We start from the raw sequence: 23,909 nt of genomic DNA, 5'->3' as shown, positions 1-23,909 counted from the left end.
TTGAAGCAAAGACCTTGAAAGCACTTTACAGCTAATGAGGGTAGCACGGTGCCTCAGTGGTCTACACTGCTGTATCACAGCAACAGGGACCTAGGTTCAATTCCAGCTCCAGGCAACCATCGGTTTGGAGTTTGCACATTCTCCACGTGTCTGCGTGGGTTTCCTCCTGGTGATCTTGTTTCCTTACATAGTCCAAGGATGCGCAGGCTAGGTGGATTAGCTATTGTAAATAGGAATACAGGGATAGGGTATGATCTGGGTGGGATACTTTCCAGAGGCCTGCTTCCACACTGTAGAGATTCAATGAGTTATTCCTGTAGCCACCGTTTGATTGTAGGAAGCAATGTGTCTAGGTCATCTGCTTTTACAATGATGAGTGAGGGATAGATATTTACCAGGATACTGGGGGTAATCCCATCACTTCTCTTCAAAATATTGTGTGGGTTCTATCTCATTAATCTCAGAGAGCAAACAGATCTTTGGTTCAAAATCTAATCTGAAAACGAGCACGTCCAAAAGTTTAGCGCTCACTCAATATAACTCTGGAAAGACAATCTAGAGTTTTGTGTTCATGTCTCTGAAGCAGCGCCTGAACCCACAATATTCCAATTCAGACACATAAGTGTTATCAACTGAGCAATGACCTAGAGCCAAAGAACCATACAGTGCAGAAGATGCCCGTCAGCCCAATGAATTTGTGCTGACTTCCCTACACCAATCATACTTTCCAATGCCTGGCCTTGAATGTTATTGGAATGCTCATCCCAGTACTTTTGAAAGTTATGAGGTTTCCTACCTCTATTAACTCCCAGTCTGTGCATTCCAGAAACCCACAAATTCTCTGAGTGAAATTTCTTTTCTTCTAAACCCTTCTAAACCGCTTGCCCTTCACCTTATATTTATGTCCCCTTGTTACTGACCCTTCAACTAAAGGGAACAGTTGTGTCCTATCCACCCTGTCCCTGCCCTCTTCATCTTATACATCTTATCAGCTCCCCGTTCAACTCTCTCTGCTCTAAAGAAAACAGCCTGAGCACATCCAGCCATACTTCATAGCTAAGGCATGCCATCTCAGGCAATATCCTGGTAAATGGCCTCTGCATACCCTGCACTGCAATCACATTATTTCTATAATGTTGTACCCAGGACTGTGCACAGTACTCTAGCTGGAGCTGTAAAACTCTTTGGCTTTACCAAAGTTTGGTACAGCTCCAACATAATCTCCCATCATTGTCTTTTATTCATATACCACATGAAACAATAAATGATTAAACCATGTCTTACCAGGAGCAAATGTGGACATGATATCTGCAGAGATAAAAAATGTATAATCCATCAAGTAAATTAGCTTAAGATATTTGATCTCAAAGCATGTTTTTATAATGTGTTCTATGATTAATAAAAGCAAGTGCCAGATATGTTTCTTAACAGCCATGTCTTACCAGTAGTAAATGTGGGCTCGTTTTCTGCAGAGATAAAAAAATGTTTAACCGATAAAGTAAATTAGCTTAAGATATTTGATCTCAAAGCATGCTTTTGTAATGTTCTATGATTAATAAAAACAAGTGTCAGATATGTTGCTTAATTGTCACGTCTTACCAGTAGGAAATGTGGGCATGATTCCTGCAAAGTTAAAAAAATGTATAATTGATTAAGTTAATTAACTTAAGATAATTGATCTCAAAGCATGAGTTTATAATCTGTTCTTTGATTAATGAAAGCAAGTGTAAGACTTTTTTAACTACCCAATTAACCTGTCCTACCACATTCAGTGATCTTTGGACAAGCACCCCAAGATCACACTGTTCCTCAGAACTTTGTAGTGTCCTGCCATTCATTGAGTATCTTGTCTTGTTACTTTTACCAAATGCATCTTGTCACAGTTTTCAGGTCAAATTCCACCTGCCACTGAACTACCCATCTAACCAATATATCATCTTCCTATAACCAAATGCTATCTTCCCCATTATTAATCACCTGGCCAATCATTGTGCCATCCACAAACTTACTTATTGCCAACCCCACCCTCCAAATTCTTGGTCAATACACTCACTTATATATATAAATGAACCATAGGAAATGCAATTAGACACTGGTTTCAAGTCATACAAATAGTCATCTACAATCACCCTTAATCCCCTAACATTAAGTCAATTTTGGATACATCTTGTAAAGTTACCCTGGATCCCGTGTGCTTCCATCTTATTTATCAGTCTCCCATGTGGGACCTTGTGAAAAGCTTTGCTGAAATCCATGTAAATTACTTCTATTGTCAGTACCTATTGTCCACTCCTAATCACATTCTGGAGCAATCAGAAACAACCACATAATTATGGGCCTCGTGACCTCAGACTGGGTAAGGATGGCACTTTTCTTATCCTAAAGGACGATAGTGAACCATACATGTTTTTCTGACATTTGAGCATAGTTTTCTTGTCACCATTAGTGAGACTAGCTTTTAAATCCAAATATTTTAAAACTTGACTGTAAAGTTTATCAACTAACTTATAGAATCATAGATCACACAGCTCGAAAACAGACCCTTCGTTCCAACCAGTCCACACTGACAATATTCCAAACTAAATTAGTCCAGCTGGCCTGCACTTGGCCCATATCCCTCCAAACCTTTCCTGTTTGTGTGCTTATAAACTTTGTCTTTTAAACTTTGCAATTGTCTCTGCATTCACCACATTCTCTGGAAGTTCATTCCACACAGAAAGTACTCTCTAAGTTAAAGAAAATTGCCCCTCATATCTTTTAAAATCTTTATCCTCACACCTTAAAAATATCCCCCTAATCTTGAAATCCCCCACCTGAGGGAAAAGGTGCCTGCTATTCACCTTATCTATACCCCTCATGACTTCATAACCCTTCATAAGATATCCCCTCAACCTCCAATGTTCCAAAAAAAAGATTCCCAGCCTATCTAGTTTCTCCATATAACTCAAACCCTTCATTCCCAGCAACATCCTGGCAAATCTTTTCTGCAACCTCTTCACTTTTATAATAACCTTCCCATAACAGGGCGATCAGAACTGTACCCAATACACCAGAGGGGTCTCACCAACGTCCTGTGCAACCACAGCATAACATCCCAACTCCTATGCACAAAGCTCTGAGCAAAGAAGGCAAAATACCTTCTTAACCACCCTTTCTATAGGGTGAAAATGTCAAAGAATTATGTACCTGAACTCATAGGTCTCTCTCTTTTCTACAGCACTATTCAAGACTCTACTTTTAATTGTATACATTCTGCCCTTGTTTGTTTTACCAAAACGCAATACTTCGCATTTATCCAAATTAAACTCCATTTACTCTTCAACCGATTGACTTAATTGATCAAGATTTCTTTGTCATTTTAGATAACCTTCTTCACTGTCCACCAATGTTGGTATCATCTGTAAAGTGACTAACCATGCCTTCTATATTCTCATCTAAATGACAAACAAAAGTGGACCCAGCACTGATCCCTGTGGAACATTGCTGGTCACAGGTCTCCACCATCATTGTCTGTCTATTGCTGTTAAGCCAAATCGCATGTGATCTAACTTTACTAATTAGTCTACTATGCAGAACCTTGTCACAGGCTTGACTAACAACCGAGTAAATAACATCTACCGTTCTGCCGTCATCAGTCCTGAATCACCCACATTCACCAACATCCTGTCATGGACTGCCCACATTGATGCGATGGTCAGGGCAGCATAACAATGCCTCTTCTTCCTCAGGAGGCTAAGGAAGTTTAGCATATCTGTAAGGACTCTCACCAACTTTTACAGATGCACCATAAAAATCATTCGATCTGGATGCATCACAGCTTGGTATGGCAACTGCTTGCTCAGAACCGTAAGAAACTAGATAGTTGTGAACACAGCCCAGTCCATCACACAAGTCAACTTTCCATCCATGGATTCCATCTACACTCCTTGCTGCCTCAGAAAGGCAGCCAACATCATCAAAGACCACTCCCAGCCTGGTTATAATCTCTTCCAACCTCTTCCATCAGGCAGAAAGTACAAAAGTTTCAACACATGTAACAAAAAGTTCAAGGACAGCTTCTCCTTGGCTGTTATTAGACTTCTGAATGGACCCCTCAAATTTCAAATGTAATATCAATCTTCTTTTTTGTGTATCTACTTTATATTCCTCGCTCTGTTTGATCATCCTGTGATCATTGTATGTTATGATTGCCTATACTGCATGCAAAACAAAACATTTCACTGTACCCAGGTATATGTCACAATAATAAATTAAATCAAATCAAATCTTTTTGGTTGGTTCCTCAAAAAGCTCAATTAAAATTGTGAGACACAATTTCCCTCACACAAAACCATGCTGACTATTCCTATTCATTCTTTGCCTCTCCAAATTCATATAAATTCTATTTTTCAGAATTACCTCCACTGAAGTCACACCCAGAGATATAAAGTTCCTGTGCTTCTCCTTACACCCCTTCTCAAACAGAGGCACAGCATTAGTCACTCTCTCGTTATCTGGAATCTCACCCATAGATGATCCAAATATTTCTGCAAGGGGCCCCACAAATTGCTCTCTAACTTTCCACAATGCTCTAGGATGCACTAGATCAGGTCCTGGAGATTTATCCACCTTTAGATTTTCTGAAACCTCCAGCAACAATCTTGATGATATTTGAATACTTTGAGAACTGGCCTGGGCCTCAAGATTATTTCTACACACACATTACAGCTTTACCATTATTATGCCTTATTCATAGAGTGAATGAAACACTAAAAGATCAAATCATAACTTACGGTCAACCAATGTGGGAAAGATACCTGCAGAAATACAAAACATACAATTGATTAAATAAATTAGCTTAAGATATTTGATCACAACATGTTCTCCTATAATCTGTTCCATGATTAATGAAAGCAAGTGTTGGATATGCTTCTTAACAACCCAATTAACCTGTTCTGGCTCATTCACTGATCTCTGGAAAAGCACCCCATGACCCCACTGTTCTTCCAAGCTTTATGTGTCCTGTGATTCCTTGAGTATCTTGTCTTGTTACTTCTGCCAAAACATATTATGTTACAGTTTTCAGGGTCAAATTCCACCTGCCACTGATCCACCCATCTAAACAATATATCATCTGTCTCTATCTTCCTGCAACCAAATGCCACCTCCCTCATTATTAATCACCTGACCAATCTTTTTGCCATCTCCAACCTTACTTATCACTTACCTTACCCTACAAATTCTTGCCAATTTATTGGTTTATATATATGGACAATAAGAGGCGCAGCACTGAACCCTGTGGAATCCACTAGACGTTGGTTTCCCATCATGCAAATAGCCCTCTGTCCACCCTCTATTCCCTACCAGTAAGTCAATTTTGGATCTATCTTGTGAAGTTACCCTGGATCCTATGCGCTTTTATCTTATTTATCAGTCTCCCACCTTTGTGAAAAGCTTTGCTGAAATCCATATAAACTACATCTATTGCCAGTATCTTTGTTCATTCCTAATAACACTCAAGAGCAATTAAGAAACAGTCATATAAATATGGGCATCGCGACCCCAGACTGGGTAAGGATAGCATATTTCATATCCTAAAGGATATCAGTGAACCATATGTATTTTTCTGAGAATTGAGGTTAGTTTCCTGGTTACCATCATTGCGCCTTATTCATATATTATATGAAATAATAAATGATCAAATTGTAACTTACGAATAGGCATGATATCTGCTGAAATAGAAAATGTATGATCAGTTAAGTAAATTAGTTTAAGATATTTGATCATAACATATCCTCTTCTAATCTGTTCCATGATTAATGAAAGCAAGTGTTGCATATGCTCCTGTCTCCCCAATTAACCTGCCCTGCCTCATTCACTAATTTTTGGACAAGTCCCCCGAGATCCCATTGTTTCTCTGAGCTTCATGTGCCCTACCATTCAATGGATTTGTTGTCTTGTTACTTCTTCCAAAGGAATCATGTCACAGTTTTCAGGGTTAAATACCACCTGCCACTGATCCACCCATCTAACCAACCTGCCTGTATCTTGCTGTAACCAAATACCATCTTCCTTATTAATAGTCACCTGGCCGGTCTTTGTATCATCCACAAACTTATCACCAACCCCACTTCCCAATCCTCAGTTGTGTGTTGATTTATACATATATGAGACAAGGAGACATAGGTCTTCAGTTGCATAAATAGTCTTCAATGACCACCATCTGTCTCTGACTATCAAGTTAATTTTGAATCCATCTTGCAAAGTTACCCTGGATCCTATGCGGTTTTGTCTCATTTATCAGTCTCCCATGTGGGACTGTGTGAAAGGCTTTGCTGAAATCCATAAAAACTACATCAATTGCACTCTCCTCGTCTACACTCCTGTCATGGCCTTGAAAACTTAAATCAAATTTGTTAGGCATGATCATCCTCTTAAAAAATGATGCTGACAATTCCTGATCAAACCTTGCCTCTCCAAATGGAGGTTCCTCTTTTCCCTCCCACTGATGTGAGACTAAGGGGTCTGTAATTCCCTGGTTTATCCTTACCACTCTTTTTGAAATGTGGAACACATTAGCTGTGCTCCAGTCCTCAGGCACCTCCTCTCTGGCCACACAGCAATTAAAATTTTGAGTCAAGGCCCCTGTAATTTCCTCCCTCAGCCCTTCAGCAGTCTGGCATACGTTTCATTCAGATCTGTGTATGTCTTCTATGGTTGAAATATTGTTTTTTTACATTACTTCATCCAATATAGATGTCACTGGCAGGGCCAACATTTATTGCACATTCCTAATCACACTCAGGGGCAGTTAAGAATCAATCACTTAAATATAGGCCTGACAACTCCAGAGTTGGGAAGAATGGCACATTTCTTATCATAAAGTGAACCATAAGTATTTTTCTGACAACTGATGATAGTTTCTTGGTTACCAGTACTGAGACCAGCTTTCAAATTCAGAAATTCTAAAAACTGAATGTAAAGTTCACCAACTACCATGATGAGATTTGAACACAAGCTTGCCTAGGCCTTGAGTTTATTTGTCCAGTGCCACTGCAGCTATACCATAATTGTCCCTTATTAAAATATTGTATGAAATAATAAATGATAAAACTTATAATCTGGGGCCATTTATGCAAAGATAAAAATGCATAATAGATTAAGTAAATTAGCTTAAGATACTTACAGTCATAGAGTCGTATAGCTGTACAGCATGGAAACAGACCCTTTGGTCCAACCTGTCCATGTCAACCAGATATCCCAACCCAATCTAGTCCCACCTGCCAGCACCCGGCCCATATCCATCCAAACTTCCTATTCATATACCCATCCGAATGCCTCTTAAATGTTGCAGTTGTACCAGCCTCCACAATATCCTCTAGCAGCTCATTCCATACACGTACCACTCTCTGTGTGAAAACGTTGTCCCTTAGGTCTCTTTAATATCTTTCCCCTCTCACCCTAAACCTATGCCCTCTAGTTCTGGACTCACCGACCCCAGGGAAAAGACTTTGTCTATTTACCCTATCCATGCCCCTCATAATTTTGTAAACCTCTATAAGGTCACACCTCAGTCTCCGACGCTCCAGGGAAAACAGCCCCAGCCTATTCAGCCTCTCCCTGTAGCTCAAATCCTCCAACCCTGGCAACATCCTTGTAAATCTTTTCTGAACCCTTTCAAGTTTCACAACATCTTTCCGATAGGAAGGAGATCAGAATTGCACGCAATATTCCAACGGTGGCCAATGTCCTGTATAGCCGCAACATGACCTCCCAACTCCTGTACTAAATACTCTGACCAATAAAGGAAAGCATACCAAACACCTTCTTCACTATCCTATCTACCTACGACTCCACTTTCAAGGACCTATAAACCTGCACTCCAAAGTCTCTTTGTTCAGCAACACTCTCTAGAACCTTACCATTAAGTGTATAAGTCCTGCTAAGATTTGCTTTCCCAAAATGCAGCACCTCGCATTTATCTGAATTAAACTCCATCTGCCACTTCTCAGCCCATTGGCTCATCTGGTCCAGATCCTGTTGTAATCTGAAGTAACCCTCTTTGCTGTCCACTACACCTCCCATTTTGGTGTCATCTGCAAACTTACTAACTGTATCTCTTATGCTCGCATCCAAATCATTTATGTAAATGACAAAAAGTAGAGGGCCCAGCACCAATCCTTGTGGCACTCCACTGGTCACAGGCCTTCAGTCTGAAAGACAACCCTCTAGCATCACCCTCTGTCTTCTACCTTTGAGCCAGTTCTGTATCCAAATGGCTAGTTCTCCCTGTATTCCATGAGATCTAACCTTGCTAATCATCTTCCGCCTAGGAACCCTCCAACCACAAGGGATGAAAGCTGATTTCTCCAGCTTCCTCATTTCCCCTCCTCCCACCTTTTCTCAGTCCCAACCCTCGGACTCAACACTGCCTTTTTGACCTGCAATCTTCTTCCCGACCTCTCCGCCCCCACCCTCTCTCTGGCCTATCACCCTCACCTTAACCTCCTTCCACCTATCGCATTCCCAACGCTGCTCCCCCAAGTCCCTCCTCCCTACCTTTTATCTTAGCCTGCTTGGTACACCCTCCTCATTCCTGAAGAAGAGCTTATGTCCGAAACGTCGATTCTCCTATAGGAGGTGGGAGGTCATGTTGTGGCTGTACAGGACATTGGTTAGGCCACTGTTGGAATATTGCACGCAATTCTGGTCTCCTTCCTATTTGAAGGATGTTGTGAAACTTGAAAGGGTTCAGAAAAGATTTATAAGGATGTTGCGATAGTTGGAGAATTTGAGCTGTAGGGAGAGGTTGAATAGGTTGGGGCTGTTTTTCCCTGGAGCAGTGAAGACTGAGGGGTGACCTTTTAGAGGTTAATAAAATCATGAGGGGCATGGATTGGGTAAATAGACAAGGTCTTTTCCCTGGGTTGGGGGAGTCTAGAACTAGAGGGCATAGATTTAGGGTGAGAGGGGAAAGATATAAAAGGGACCTAAGAGGCAGCATTTTCATGCAGACTGTGGTGCAAGTATGGAATGAGCTGCCAGAGGATGTGGTGGAGGCTGGTACAATTGAAGACATTTGGATGGATATATGAATAGGAAGGGTATAGAGGGATATGGGCTAAGTGCTGGCAAATGGGACTAGATTAGGTTAGAACATCTGGTCAGCATGGGCGAGTTGGACTGAATGGTCTGTTTCTGTGCTATACTTCTCTCTGTCTCTATGACTCTGTTCCCTAACACAGTTTTTGATTTATGTGACAATACTATTGCTTTAAGAGCTGTATTTTGTCCTATTCAGTGTTATGAAGCAAGGTTGAAGCAGAGGTTTTGAGCAGTCTGCTTAAAGCTAGTAAAGTAAACATCTGGCAAGACCTTCAGTTTTTTTTAAATTGGAACAATAGAAGTTGCCTGAATAGGTAGGGCAAAACTCCCACAGAACCAGGAATTTTATTGTTGCTTTCTACAGTTGTTGGGATCTTGAAGCTGGATGTGGAAGCTTTTATTCCTCTCTCTGTTACAGCTCAAAGGTGGGGTTCCCCTCCTGCTGCTAGAATTACAGCTGAGACAATCTACTTTACTGAAATTCCTATTGCCCAGATGATGTTTATGGAATGCTACTGTATTGGAACAGTTAATTAGTAGGAATTAATAAATCTATTATTTTGATAAGCATTTCAATAGAGTCACAGTTAAGCCAATTCTTCAAAATTGCTAATTCCAGGCTGGGTTTAGGATTATTGGACTCAAACACAGTTTGTGGTGAGTGTTGCAGCTTTTAATTTTGGGTGTTTAATTCAGTCGTTTGAAACCTTGCTGCACCTTGCGTAGTAATGGCTTTTTTAGTTACTAAGAATTTCCTGGGGGTGGAAGAAGTCACTTTGGATGTTTTACCAAAAGTAATCAAGGCAAAGCTTTTAGAATTGGCAAACAATTTGAGATTGGAGTAACCCATGTCTGTGAGGAAAGGGAAGTAATTGCAGCAATAGCTCTACATTTACCATTGCCAGAAATGCAATCTCAATCATTTGAGATCTTTAAAGTTCAACAGTTAATGGCACAGATTGAATTAGAGGCAATGGCAAGGGAAACAGAAAAAGAAGAAATAGCCTTGACAGAACAGAATGAAAGAGAAAGGGGAATGAGACAGTTTGAATTATGATTAAAAGCAGAGGAAAAAGAAATGGTAAGATTACTTTCAGTGTGGAAACCGGCCCTTCGGCCCAACAAGTCCACACCGACCCTCCGAAGAGCACACCACCCAGACCCATTCCCCTACACTTACCCCTTCAGCTAACTCTAGGGCAATTTTAGCATGGCCAATTCACCTAGCCTGCACATTTTTGGACTGTGGGAGGAAACCAGAGCACCCGGAGTAAATCCACGCAAACACAGGGAGAATGTGCAAACTCCACACAGACAGTTGCTTGAGGTGGGAATTGAACCCGGGTCTCTGAAAGGATAGTATATTGAGAAGATGGGGCAAACAACTTACATTTCTAAGTTGAATTAATTCAGAGGAAAACTTTATCCGAAAGAACAAAGGAGATTTTGTCTTTTGTGATGCCAAAAGGACTATACCAGTTTAAAATCATGTCATTCGGAATGTGCCAGCCTCATTTCAAATATTAACCAAGTAATTGACGATCTGATAATATTTGGTCACATATGGAAGGAACATTTGCAGCATTTATTGGAATTATTCAATTGACTTCGGGAGGCAGGCTTGGTGATCAACTTAGCTAAGAGTAAGCTCACAAAAGTCCAATCACGGCCCTGGGCCATGTTATTGAACATGAAGGGATGACCACACAGGATGTAAAAACAAAGATAATTGGTGAGTTTCCTATATCATTGACAAAGAGGAAAGTACTACAATTTCTGGGATTGAGTGCTTTAATCAGAAGTTTGTACTGCATTTTAGCAGTGTGGTTGGCCCGCCGACTGACTTGTTGAAGAAGTGGATGGAGGAATGTCAGAAGGCATTTGACGGCCTGGAAGCTGTGTTAACCACTGCCCCAGTGATAGCTACACTCAATTATGCAAAGCATTTCAAGGTGGCCATCGATGTAAGTTTTGGTGCTATTCTTTTGCAAGGAGACGATGAGGACATAGAAAGACCTAATGGTTATTTTGGCAGAAACTTGAATAATTGTCAATAGAAGTATTCTACAAGTGAGAAGGAGATCTTGAATTTGGTGTTGGCATTGCAACATTTCAGCATCTATATTGCCAGTATGCTGATCATAACCCGTTAAGGTTTTTGGAGAAATTTAAGGACAAAAGTTCCAGACTGTTTCGAAGGAGCTCATTTTTGCAGCCATTTCAGTTTAAAAATTATACATGTGACAGGTTGAGAGAACATAATTGCGGATGTGTTGTTGCGACTTGAGGAAGGAAGATGGAGATGTTTGGTAGTGGGAAATAAAGACTGAAATGGACTGTAGCAGTGAATGTTTGCATGCTTAGAGTTAATGTCATCTATATGTATTGTAGTGTTCTAATAGCATAAGGCCAAAGGTTTTTAAAAATTAAGAGTTCTTTGTATATTGATGGTTTCGATTCACAGGCGAGGTTTGACAATACTATGGCTTTAGGGATGTATTTTGTCCTGGTGTTTTTTATAAAGAAAGTTTGTAACAGAACTGTAGAGCAGTCTGCTCAAAGCCAATAGAGTAAACATCTGGAGAGGCCTTGGGGCTTTTTTTTAACAATAGAATAGGTGGGCTCAAGCTTGCATAGAATCAAGAGTTTTAGTTTTATTTTTATTCAGTTACTGGGGTTTTCAAACTGGCTGTGGAAGCTCTTGTTCCTCCCAATGTTGTAGATAAAAGCTGGGGTTCTCTTCCTGCTGCTAAAATTGTATGTGAGTCAATCTATTTTCCTGAATTTGCCTTTGCCCAGGGTGTGTTTATGAGATGTTACTATATTGGAACAGTTAATTAGCAATAATTGATATAAGTATTTTAAGCATTTCAATAGAGTTACAGTTAAGCCAATTCTTTTATTTTGTTTTTATTCTGTCTGTATTTTAGCTGAAGTAAAAAGATAAAGTGTGTTTTGCTTAATGCCGAGTTGTTTGACCAATTGAATTGTATCTGGAATGCAACGTTTTACAGTTACCTTTAAAAGAAAAAGAAGTTAGAGTCTAGACTTGTGCTTAATATATTTTGAGGGAGTTTCATCTGGTTGATAACATTTGCAACAGAGGAAGTAAATTGAAGTACATTGTTCAGACTTGCCAATTAGAAGGATCATCATTCTTGCAAGTAGTTAAAAGGGTTACACGGCAAAAAACAGCTTGCAATTGTCAGATGATTTGTATCTCAGAAACTCTTCTGTGTGTATAGCAACTTGGCACACTTTTAAAAATAGCTCTAAATGAAATTAGATGTTTCAGAAAAACCTACCAGGCTTGTCTACTAAATCACCTGTAATAGAAAAAGAAATATATAAACAACAACTTCTTTAACATGTATCCACAGACCAAAGATCAGTACATTTTCAAAAGCAAGATGTAGGTCTTATAGTATTTGTTTAATTCTAAATTTAATTGTTAGCTGAGATAGTTCCATGGCTTGGACGAAACAGAAAAGATTGTTTCAACAATTTGATCGCTTAGTTTCTAATTCATTTTAGTTCATGGGCATAGCATTTAAAAATATAAACTCAGAGGTGTCACATGCTCAAAAGTGTTATACCTTTAAAGACTCTCCGCTGGACAAAAGCAAAGTTATGTTTTCTAGAAATGATCGCTTAGCTGCTAAGATACCAGCCAAATACCCTATGGCCAAATTGGAGATTTCTTCCCATTACTTGATCTGCGATTTATTCAAAAATGAGGAATGTGTAAACAATAGAAATGGAAGGAAGCATTCCACTGCCCTATTCATATCAAACAAGTATCACAAAATGGACATTTAAAATTATAAATGCAAAGATCTTAGTTGTATTTTTTTGATGTTCCTATACTCAACAGTTAACAAATTAATAATATTGTTATGGCAGATAAGGGTGGTGGACCAGGCAGTTCATTTCAGATCAATATATCAAGTGTCAGCCAGTCAATTAGTGACATCCCATGGCTTTCCCACCATGCCTTACTGTATTCATCATCCTCCTTGCAAATTCTGCTATCCACACTTTGTCATTCTGTAGAAACAGAAGGTGCCAGTGCTGGCGAATAACTTTCTGAGGCTCAGTGCCCACAGCAATGGTCATACTTGAAAGAACCCTCCTCCCATAGTTTCTGTGGATGAATCCAATGAACTGAGCGTGGCCCATGCCGTTGACTGACCTGGTCTGACAGCCTCAGGAAAGATGTGCCCCAGACCCCTGACTGGTGCTAATATATCTCCACTATTGCTATCCACTGAGCTACTGTGTCATCGTATACTGATCACTTGCTGTCTTAGTCCTCATTCACTTAGCATCTACCACCCTAGACTGGCCATTATGGAACCAAAGGACTGACCCTTGACCCACCCTATGGACTGGGGATGTATGGGCCCCCCCCTAACTGAGAAAGCTCCAAATAAATGCCTAACTATGGCTAATTCCCTTCACTGACATTACTGTGAAGTGTGCAAGGACCCTTCAGTAATGGCTACTCCAATGGACTTCATTGAGAACTATTCCTCTAAGGCTTTGAGACATGGCTACCTGCTTACTGGGCATATAATGTGTTTGCTGCATAAGGTTCTGGCACATGGAGCAGGTGACAGATTGACATAGCACACTGCTGTACTGCAAGATGTTTGCCACCTAAACTGAGGGTTGCTCAGCAGGAAGACAATTTACCTGGTTGTTTGACTATGTTAACTGGTGCAACAAGACAATGAATGGATGCTGTGGGCTTTCAGTCACTTACTTAGGTAAGTGCTAAGTGAGTGAGGGGTACGAGAACAAGTGAGCAGTATGGAAATGCAGCCTGGTCCAATCTGTGGGCTGGTTGTATGTTCCTCTAACCTTTCAATGCGAGGTGCCAGTGTACTCTGCAATGCAAGTTGGTGCTGCCAAAGTGCATTGCCAGCGCATTGGAAAAGTTCCAGGAAGTTTCAGAATACTATGACTGATGCCAGATGCCAATCCATGGATAAGAATATGTGCAGTTGGCGTCCGTGGATGGATTAGATAAATCAGGTTAAGGTATTTAATCATGAAACATCTCTTCATATGTTTGGGCCCAGGCTACAGTTTGTTCATAAGTGACATGAAGTCATTTGAAGCAAGTGGTGAGTTGAATCCACCAGGTATTTCCTTTGGTTTCCTTGCCAAGGTTTTCCTATCTTGAGCTTGCCTATTGAGCTTGGTAATTAGGGAGGCTGAATATTAAGTGAAGTGAGCTGTGCGTTTAACAAGCCACACCATTGCCTGACCCTGCCATGTTACTCAGACCCCTATTAGATTCTGCCATTCGTATTCTAAATTTAGTTATAAGCTGCATGTTGTTCAATGAGTTGGAAAAGACTGATGAAAAATTAATTTAATTCATCAGTTTGTGATAAGTGCACAGCAACTATGTTAACTGCACGGTGGCACAGTGCCAGAGACCTGGGTTCAATTCCTGCCTCAGGCAACTGTTTGTGTGGACTTTGCACATTCTCCCTGTGTCTGTGTGGGTTTGCTCTGGTTTCCTCATACAGTTCAAAGATGTGCAGGTCAGGTGAATTGGCCATGCTAAGTTGCCCGTAGTGTTAGGTGAAACGGGAATGGGTCTGGGTGGGTTGCTCTTCGGAGGGTCAGTGTGTACTTGTTGGGCCGAAGGGCCTGTTTCCACACTGTAAGTAATCTAATCTAAAAAAAGGTTTTGGTGGAAGGGCATCCCACCTCAGAATCGTTATATTTCACAGCTTGATATTTATGTGGAACAAGAAAAAACAAAAATGATCTCCAACTTAAAGGAGAAAGTTGACCTTTAAACTAACATAACACCTGATTGATTAAATGTAAATGAACTGAAATGGTTCACTTGGTGAGGGACAAATGGCGAAAATGGGCAAACAGTAAAATATATAAGCAACTATTTATTCTTTATTTTTCAAAACCAGGAAGTCTCACACAATGGACTGAAAAAATTGCTCAGCTTTCTTAGTTGAGATTAAAAAAAATCTATCCACCGCAAGCAAATTAATTATGATAGATACATTACAATTACACAAACTTATAGAAACTGTCTCCAAATGCTTTCTCGCTTTCTTTCTCTGACATTGGCACACCATGCCAGTTTCCAAGGACAACCTTCCTCTCAATACTAAAGTTTTCTGCCCATGCAACCAATATATTCATTGACCCTAAGTTGAAGTGACAGCTTACCTATGGATAAAACTCCTTCAGTAAAGTAATAAACTGCATTGCGGATGAGCTATCAGACAACGGGTTCGACCGAGAATGTACTAACAATGTGTATCTATCCATTCCTGCTTGCACACTGGTTTACACTTGCTCTGGAACTTTTATTTTCACTATATTGGCAGCCACTCTTTTTGCTTTTTATGTACACAGTTGCCAAACCTGGTAAATAAAAACAGCTGTGCCTTACAATAATGATATCTTTGAAACCATTATTGCTCTGATAAAATATTTTCAACATATTGCAGCTTGCCCATCTCTTAGAAATACTTAAAATAATGTTGAGTATTTTCAAAAAAAGTTCCGAATCAATAAATGTTTTTGGTATTTCTGGTTGTGCCCAGTTATTTTCTAAAGATGAAAGTGAAATGTTCTGTGCCTGACATAAATTCATATAATGTTATTGGAACCAAATGTAGCAAATTATTTTAAAATGTAACATCGCACACAAATTTGATAATTCATTTTATAGAATTCAGAGTACTGGTGGAAAGAAATTCTGAAAAATAATTGAAACAACTTTACTGTTTTGTAATAACTCATTGTTCAAGGGCATCAGACCCTAAAATTTCACATCTTTTAAGGGTTTTACCTATGTGTTCTTACCTGCATCATCAGAGACAATTTAATAAGTAGTGCATATTGTTGCAATCCTCCATAGCAACTAACACATTTTCAAACAGACAAGTTTTTTTAAACAAACAATGGAAATAATGAAAACAGATGATTTCAGATTTTTACTGTGACAACCTAAAACCAGCATAGTTCAAACGTTAATTAACAGCCTACTCTAAAGAAAGAAAATATTCACAATGACTAACATAATCCAAAATATGCTTTCCGAAACACTTTTGTTTAATGCCACACTTTCGACATATATATATATATAGGTCACTCCCAACCTTATGAACAGAGTTCATCTCTCCTTGCTATGTCAAGTCAAAACTTGCATTGTCCCTCAACAACTGTTCCACTCCACCCAAATTTTCACTTATATAGATGCTTAGCACTTCTCTCAGAAATGCATCAAAATAAGATTACTCTTAAGTAAGACTGATTTAAAACCACTTAGGTTTTTTCAATCCTTCAGCAGAGAAACCTATTTGTGATAATCCTTTTATATCTGAAAATAAATGCAAACTAATGCTTTGTGACATTAGTCAAAATATGTACCTATAAGACTTTCAGAGAAAGTCATTGGAATCAAATTAAATAGGATTTCAAAACGGTTGTGTGATATGTAGACTTATCCAATGAATTTTAAATTCATTATTAGATTCATGTAATTCCTTCCTAGAATCTCTTTTATACCAAGTGAAACATTAGACATATAAGATAATCAAGCACGAGGCGGCATAGCTTTAAATTGAGGGGTGATAGATATAGGACAGATGTAAGAGGTAGTTTCTTTAGGGGCATGGAATACACTGCCTCAACAGTAGTAGACTCACCAACTTTAAGGGTCATTGGATAGGCATATGGATGAGAATGGAATAGTGTAGTTTAGATGGGCTTCAAATTGGTTCCACAGGTTGCCCCAACATTGAGGGCTGAAGGCCCTGTACTGTGCTGTAATGTTCTATGTTCTAGCTTCCATGAGGCAGACAAACCAAGTGCTTATATTTATTTCCACGACTAGATTTTCCTAAAATAGATTAAGAACTTGCTATTAGAGTCAACCTTGAGGGATGTCACTCTGCATCAAGCACAACTGACCAGGATGCTCTTACATAGAACATTGAACATAGAGTATTACAGCACAGTTCAGGCCCTTTGGCCCTCGATGTTGCACTGACCTGTCATACCAAACTGAAGCCCATCTAACCTACACTATTCCACATACGTCCATATGCTTGTCCAATGACGACTTAAATGTACTTAAAATTGGCAAATCTACTACCGTTGCAGGTAAAGCATTCCATACCCTTACTAGTCTCTGGGTAAAGAAACTACCTCTGACATCTGTCCTATATCTATCACCCCTCAATTTAAAGCTATGCCGCCTCGTGCTTGCCATCACCATTCTTGGAAAAATGTTTTCCCTGTCCACCCTATCTAACCCTCTGATAGTCTTGTATGTCTCTATTGAGTCACCTCTCAACCTCCTTCTCTCTAACAAAAACAGCCTCAAGTCCCTCAGCCTTTCCTCGTAAGACCTTCCCTCCATACTAGGCAACATCCTAGTAAATCTTCTCTAGACCCTTTCCAAAGCTTCCACATCCTTCTTACAACGCGGTGACCAGAACTGTACCTCTGACCATTAAAGGAAAGCATACCAAACACCTTCTTCACTATCCTATCTACCTGCGACTCCACTTTCAAGGAGCTATGAACCTGCACTCCAAGGTCTCTTTGTTCAGCAACACTCCCTAGGACTTGCCATTAAATGTATAAGTCCTGCTAAGATTTGCTTTCCCAAAATGCAGTACCTCGCATTTATCTAAATTAAACTCCATCTGCCACTTCTCAGCCCATTGGTCCATCTAGTCAAGATCCTGTTGTAAATTGAGATAACCCTCTTCACTGTCCACTACACCTCCAATTCTGGTGTCATCTGCAAACTTACTAACTGTACCTCTTATGCTCGCATTCAAACCATTTATGTAAATGACAAAAAGTAGAGGATCCAGCACCGATCCTTGTGGCACACTACTGGTCACAGGCCTCCAGTCTGAAAAACAACCCTCCAGCACCACCCTCTGTCTTCAACCTTTGAGCCAGTGGCTCTTTTTCAGAATGGCAGCTGGTAACTAGTGCTGTCCCGTGGGATTCAGAGTTGGGCCGCAGTTGTTCACTTTATGTATTAATGATCTAGATGAAAGTACTGGGAGCGTTCTGGCGAAGTTTGCTGATGATACGAAATTAGGTGGACAGGCAGGTAGTACTAAGGAGGTGGTGAGGCTGCAGAAAGATTTAGACAGTTTAGGAGAGTGGTCCAGGAAATGGCTGATGAAATTCAATATGAGCAAATGCCAGGTCTTGCACTTTGGTAAAAAAGAATATAGGCATGGACTATTTTCTAAATGGTGAGAAAATTCATCAAGCCGAAGTACAAAGGGATCTGGGATGCTAGTCCGGGATTGTCTAAAAGTTAACTTGCAGGTTGAGTCAGTGATTAAGAAAGTGAATGTAATGTTGTCATTTACCTCAAGAGTGGAATATAAAAGCAGCGATGTGCTTCTGAGACATTATAAAGCTCTAGTTAGGCCCCATTTAGATTACTGTGTCCAATTTTGGGCTCCACACCTCAGGAAGGACATACTGGCGCTGATGCATGTCCAGCGACAATTCACACGGATGATTCCTAGAATGATAGGCCTAACATACGATGAACGGCTGAGAATCCTGGGATTGTATTCATTAGAATTTAGAAGGTTGAGGGGAGATTTAATAAAAGCTTACAAGATAATGCATGGCTTAGAAAGGGTGGTCGCTAGGAAGTTGTTTCCATTAGACGATGAGACGAGGACCCGCAGACACAGCCTTAGAATTAAAGGGGGTCACTTTAGAATGGAAATAAGGAGACATTTCTTCATCCAGAGAGTGATGGGCCCATGGAATTAATTGCCATGGAGTGCAGTGGAGGCCGGGATATTAAATGTCTTCAAGGCAGACATTGGTAAATTTTTGACCTTGCAAGGAATTAAGGGCTACGGAGAGAGTGAAGGTAGGTGGAGTTGAAATGCCCAACAGCCATTATTAAATGGAGGAGTGGACTTGATGGGCCGAATGGCCTTACATCCACTCCTATGTCTTATGGTCTCATCTGCCGGGTCTGTCGCTCTCAATGTGGTCTCCTTTACATTGGGGAGATGGGACATCAATTCACAGAGCAGTTCAGGGAAAATCTCTGGGACACATACACCAAACAACCCCACCGCCCTGAGGCCAACCACTTCAACTCTCCCTCCCACTCCCCCAAGAACATACAAATCCTGGGCCTCCTCTATCACCAAATCAAAGCTACCCGGCAACTAGATGAAGAACGCCTCGCCTTCCCCTTTGTGACCCTACAACCACACAGCATCAACATTAACTTCACCAGTTTTCAAACCTTCCCCACCCCCACCTCATTCCAGGTCAAATTTGGCACCACCCTCTTGGCCTGTCCTACCTGTCCATCTTCCTTCTCACTTATCACAATTAACCCACACCAAATCTACCTATCACCTTCCCAGCTACCTTCTCCCAACTCCACACACCCATTCATCTCTCAACCCCTTCCCACTTCACATTTCTGATGAAGGGCTTATGCCCAAAACATCAACTCTCCTGTTCTTCAGATGCTGGCTGACCTGCTGTGCTTTTCCAGTGCTACACTTTTTGACTTTTCCTTCCTTGGTGTCTATGCTAATCATGAAGGCAAGGCACAAGTAATATCCTTGAATATCTGACAAAAGGGGCAAAGCACCCAAAGGCAAGACAAGGCATGGATTCTGTGAGCATTCTCATAGTGAGTGATTGCTACAGCAGCAAGTGAAATGCCCTAAGATGTAGTCTGCTCCAGTCCATAAGCTGAGTGTGTGTCTCTGAGTGCATAGTGTCCTTGCTGCAACATTACAATGATGGCTGTCAGTGTCGTGTAAGTGCTTTGGAGATGTGCCATGAGTGTTCTTAGAGGATGGCATCCATGGTGCATTGCCTGAGTTGTTGGTGTCTTGTATCCAACATGGAGGTCCTTTCAAGTAAGCAACCAGCTGGATTTGCCAGGTACATAACTTCCATATTGAGAATTCTTGACATCTAGCCTATTTTCTAAGATTGGAAGCTGAAAAGTAATGAGGTGAGTTGATCTGTGAACAAGGCATTCAACAAGTAATAATCCAGTGAACTGGCAACTTGTTGCTGCCAGGCAAGGAGCTTATTGCGCTACTTGTCAAAAGCATAGAAGATGGACCAGGATACTCCTGACATCGAATGATTCCTGCCCCCATCCAATACTCGCAAATTCCTCACCATAGTTCACTTCATTCACACCCTCTGAGATTTTGCCAGCATTTTCCTCAATATCTGTTCCCATTCTGTTTTCAGAACCAATTATTTTAGCACAATATCATCATCTTGGCCATCTTGTACTTTCTTCCCCTCTTTCACCAACACCATTCCACATTCAATTTCAAGCTCCTTCCAGTACTGGTAATTTCTATCCATTCAACTTATCCTCCATCTCTGCGAAAGAATAAATTACCCATACTGAAAACTCCTTCAATCATGCAACCAATTACAATTCCGAAAAGTCATCACCCTGTAACTCGGGCTTGGGTAAATCTGTAAATGATGCACCTTCCTCCATCTCCTGCTCAAATTAGACTTTAATCTTCCACCGGAATTCTCAATTCCATATCAGTCCACTGACATAATTTTTTTTCTCGAACTTTCTGGCTCAGGAATGCATTCCTTCTGCATCTCCTGTTAATGAAGCTACTATACTAATGAAGGAAGGTGTTGCCCAAGTACCACCAGAACATTACCTGCCCCACCAGGGGCCCGAACATTTTCGACTACTGCTACATCACTGTGAAAGATGCCTACTGCTCCATCCCCCGCCGGAACTTCGACCATGATGCCGTGTTTCTTCTCCCAGCTTACAGGCAAAAGCTCAAGCAGGAGACCCCCTCGCAGATACAGGCCCAGTGCTGGTTGGAAGAGGCAGAGGATCTACTCCAGTGCTGTCTGGAATTGGCTGATTGGGCCAAGTCCAAACAGTCCGCAGGACCTTGGACAAGTCCGCCGCCACTGTCACAGACTTTACCAGCAAGTGTGTGGAGGACTGCACTGAAGAAGTCAATCCGGGTGTTCCCCAACAGGAAACCCTGGATGAATCAGGATATACAGAATCTGCTAAAAACCAGACGTGAGGCCTTTAGATCAGGAAACCCACTCAAATATAAGGAATCCAAGTATGACCTTCGCAGAACCATTAAGACAGCCAATGACCAATACCGATCCAAACTAGAGATCCAGACAGACACCCAGTGACTATGGCAAGGACTGAATGACATCACAGGTTCTAAAAAGAGACAGTGCAAGATAGCAGACAATGACACATCCCTCCCAGATAGTCTCAATGCCTTCTATGCTTGCTTTGCATAGAATTTTGCCGGAGAGCTAACACCTATCCCAACAGTCACTGCATCAGAGGTCAGATCAGTTTTCCTTCATGTGAATCCAGGAAAGTGATGGGACCATACGGACGACTAGGCCGTGCACTCAGAACATGCGCAGATCAACTGGCAGAGGTCTTCTTGGACATCTTCAACCTCTCCCTGCAGCTGGCCACTGACCCTCCTATTTCAAGACGGCCAACATAATCCCTGCACCTAAGAAGGTTCATGCAGCAGGTCTCAATCTCTACTGCCCAGTGGCCCTAACATCGGCATTAATCAACTCCAGCCTTCCCACTACGTTTGGCCCACTCCAATTTGCCTATCGGACCAACAGATCCGCGTCAGATGCCATATCACTTGCCCTTCGCTCCTCCCTAGAACATCTTGACACCAAGAACAGCTACGTAAGAATCCTACAGATGGACTACAGTTGAACCTTCAACAATATTATCCCCTCGAGACTGATTACTAAACTTAGAGATCTCAGACTAAGCCCCACTCTCTGCAACTGGATCCTCAGTCTCCTGACCCACAGGCCACATTGATGAAGATCGGGGACAATATTTCATCCTCACTAACACTCAACACTGGAGCCTCCCAGGGATGCGCACTCAGCCCCCTACTGTACTCACTGTATACCCGTGCATGTGTCATCAAATACCAGACTAATGCTATTTACAAGTTCACTGATGACACCACTATAGTCGGTTGAATCTCAAATGGCGACAAACCAGACTACAGACAGGAGGTGGAAGACCTGGGAAAATGGTGCACTGAGAACAAGCTAGCTTTCAATGCCGGCAAAACCAAGGAACTTATTATTGACTTTCAGCAGGATGTTACTCATACCCCCCATACACATTAACAGCACAGAAGTGGGATGAGTGGAGAATGTCAACTCCTGGGAGTGGTCATCCCTAACAAGCTTTCTTGGACTCTTCATGTGGATGCACTGGTTACAAAGGCCCAACAACGTCTCTTCTTCCTCAGGCAGCTGAGGAAATTTGGCATGACAGCGAATACCCTTGCCAACCTTTATAGGTGCGTCATCAAGAGCATCCTCTTTGGACGTACCATTATCTGGTATGGCAACTGTACCATTCAAGATCGGAGACAGTTACAGAGAGTGGTGAACTCAGCCCAGACAATCACAAAGGCCAACTTCCCATCTATAGAATCCATCTACCAGGCCCTCTATCAAGGAAAGATCCATCCCACCCTGCCAATGCTTTTCTTCAACCTCTACCATGGGGAAAAGGTACAGAAGCCTGAACACATGCATTGGACGGTTTCGTAACAGTTTCCACCCTACTGTTGTTAGAATACTGAATGGACTCACAAACTCTTAACATTTGCCTGTACCTGTGTTTTTGCTTTTGCTGCTGCTTACCTATTATTTACTTATCTATGCGACTTAACTCTGTGATCTGCCTGTATTGCCCACAAGACAAAGATTTTCACTGTGCCTCGGTATGCGTGACAATGAATTCAATTCAATTCAATTCACCTAATCCCTTAGACCAAATATAGTGGCAGTCTCTGAAATCATGGCTGTTGTCACATCTTTATAAGTTGACGGAGAGTTCCTTAAATTTGTAAAGGAGCTTTGAAAGCATACGATTAAGATTTGTTTTAAAAATCTTACTCAGTCCACGAAATGATGAATGAGAAAGGCCAGGAAAACCGGGCATGCCCCGACGATTGGAAGGACGGAGTGCAGGACGTTTTAGATATATTTGTGAATCTGAAAAAAGAAATATAAACATACACCAATTTATATTACTTTGTCAAAAAGTGCTGATGGTATTGCTAGGACATTGCGACATTTTAAAGGAATTACATGATTGGTAAACATTATATTCAAAATTGAATTATTAGCTGTGTGTAGTTCAGTGAGTTGGAATGAGAAAGTTTGATTCATCGGTTTTTCAGTAAGTTTTGGTTGAAGGACATTCCACTTATAAGTGTCATAAATACTATAAGCTTAGTATTTATATGGGATGAGAAAAAACAAATGTGGTTTCAACTTAGTGGAGATGCTGACTTTTAAACCAAGTATCTGATTGATTAGCTGTTAATGAACTGAGATGGTTCTCATGATGAGTCACAAATAGTAAAAATGAACAAGCAGCATTTATCCTTTCGTATTCATAACCAGGAAATATCACAAAATGGACTGATCAAATTTCTAAGCTATTTTCTTAATTAGGTCGGGAAAAAAATATATACAGCTAGCAATTTAATATATAACTGAATAGTAGCAGTCGTCATGTACCACCAGAGGACTATAGATTGCTGTCTCATTACAGAGTGACGACTGGTGGTGAGTTTAACCTGAGGGTCACCACACCTCAGGCAAGAAGAAAGTGTGAGAAGGCAGGATCTTCATGGTGAATCCACACTCTTGGTGTCACACTGCATTGCAAACCACCTATCTAGACATCTGTGATAATTGACTCCATATCAGAAGAT

General features: G+C 40.9%; 1 protein-coding gene across 1 annotated transcript in view; it reads right to left on the bottom strand.

Annotated features, from left to right (window-relative positions):
• Window positions 1-23,909, bottom strand: part of LOC132822097 (inter-alpha-trypsin inhibitor heavy chain H3-like) — a 79,314-nt gene that overhangs the window by 15,771 nt on the left and 39,634 nt on the right. Inside the window, exons 14-20 of the mRNA XM_060835128.1 lie at window positions 23,083-23,181; window positions 12,390-12,410; window positions 5,694-5,711; window positions 4,773-4,796; window positions 1,600-1,623; window positions 1,443-1,466; window positions 1,285-1,308 (exon numbers count right to left, since the gene is read on the bottom strand). Coding sequence (XP_060691111.1) covers window positions 1,285-1,308; window positions 1,443-1,466; window positions 1,600-1,623; window positions 4,773-4,796; window positions 5,694-5,711; window positions 12,390-12,410; window positions 23,083-23,181 — 234 coding nt within the window. The remainder of the gene's footprint in view (window positions 1-1,284; window positions 1,309-1,442; window positions 1,467-1,599; window positions 1,624-4,772; window positions 4,797-5,693; window positions 5,712-12,389; window positions 12,411-23,082; window positions 23,182-23,909) is intronic.

This window comes from Hemiscyllium ocellatum, chromosome 14 (assembly GCF_020745735.1).
Source record: "Hemiscyllium ocellatum isolate sHemOce1 chromosome 14, sHemOce1.pat.X.cur, whole genome shotgun sequence".
In the NCBI taxonomy this organism is placed as follows: Eukaryota; Metazoa; Chordata; class Chondrichthyes; order Orectolobiformes; family Hemiscylliidae; genus Hemiscyllium; species Hemiscyllium ocellatum.
The sequence above is the reverse complement of the archived record's forward strand: the minus strand, read 5'-3'. Positions and strand labels throughout refer to the sequence as shown.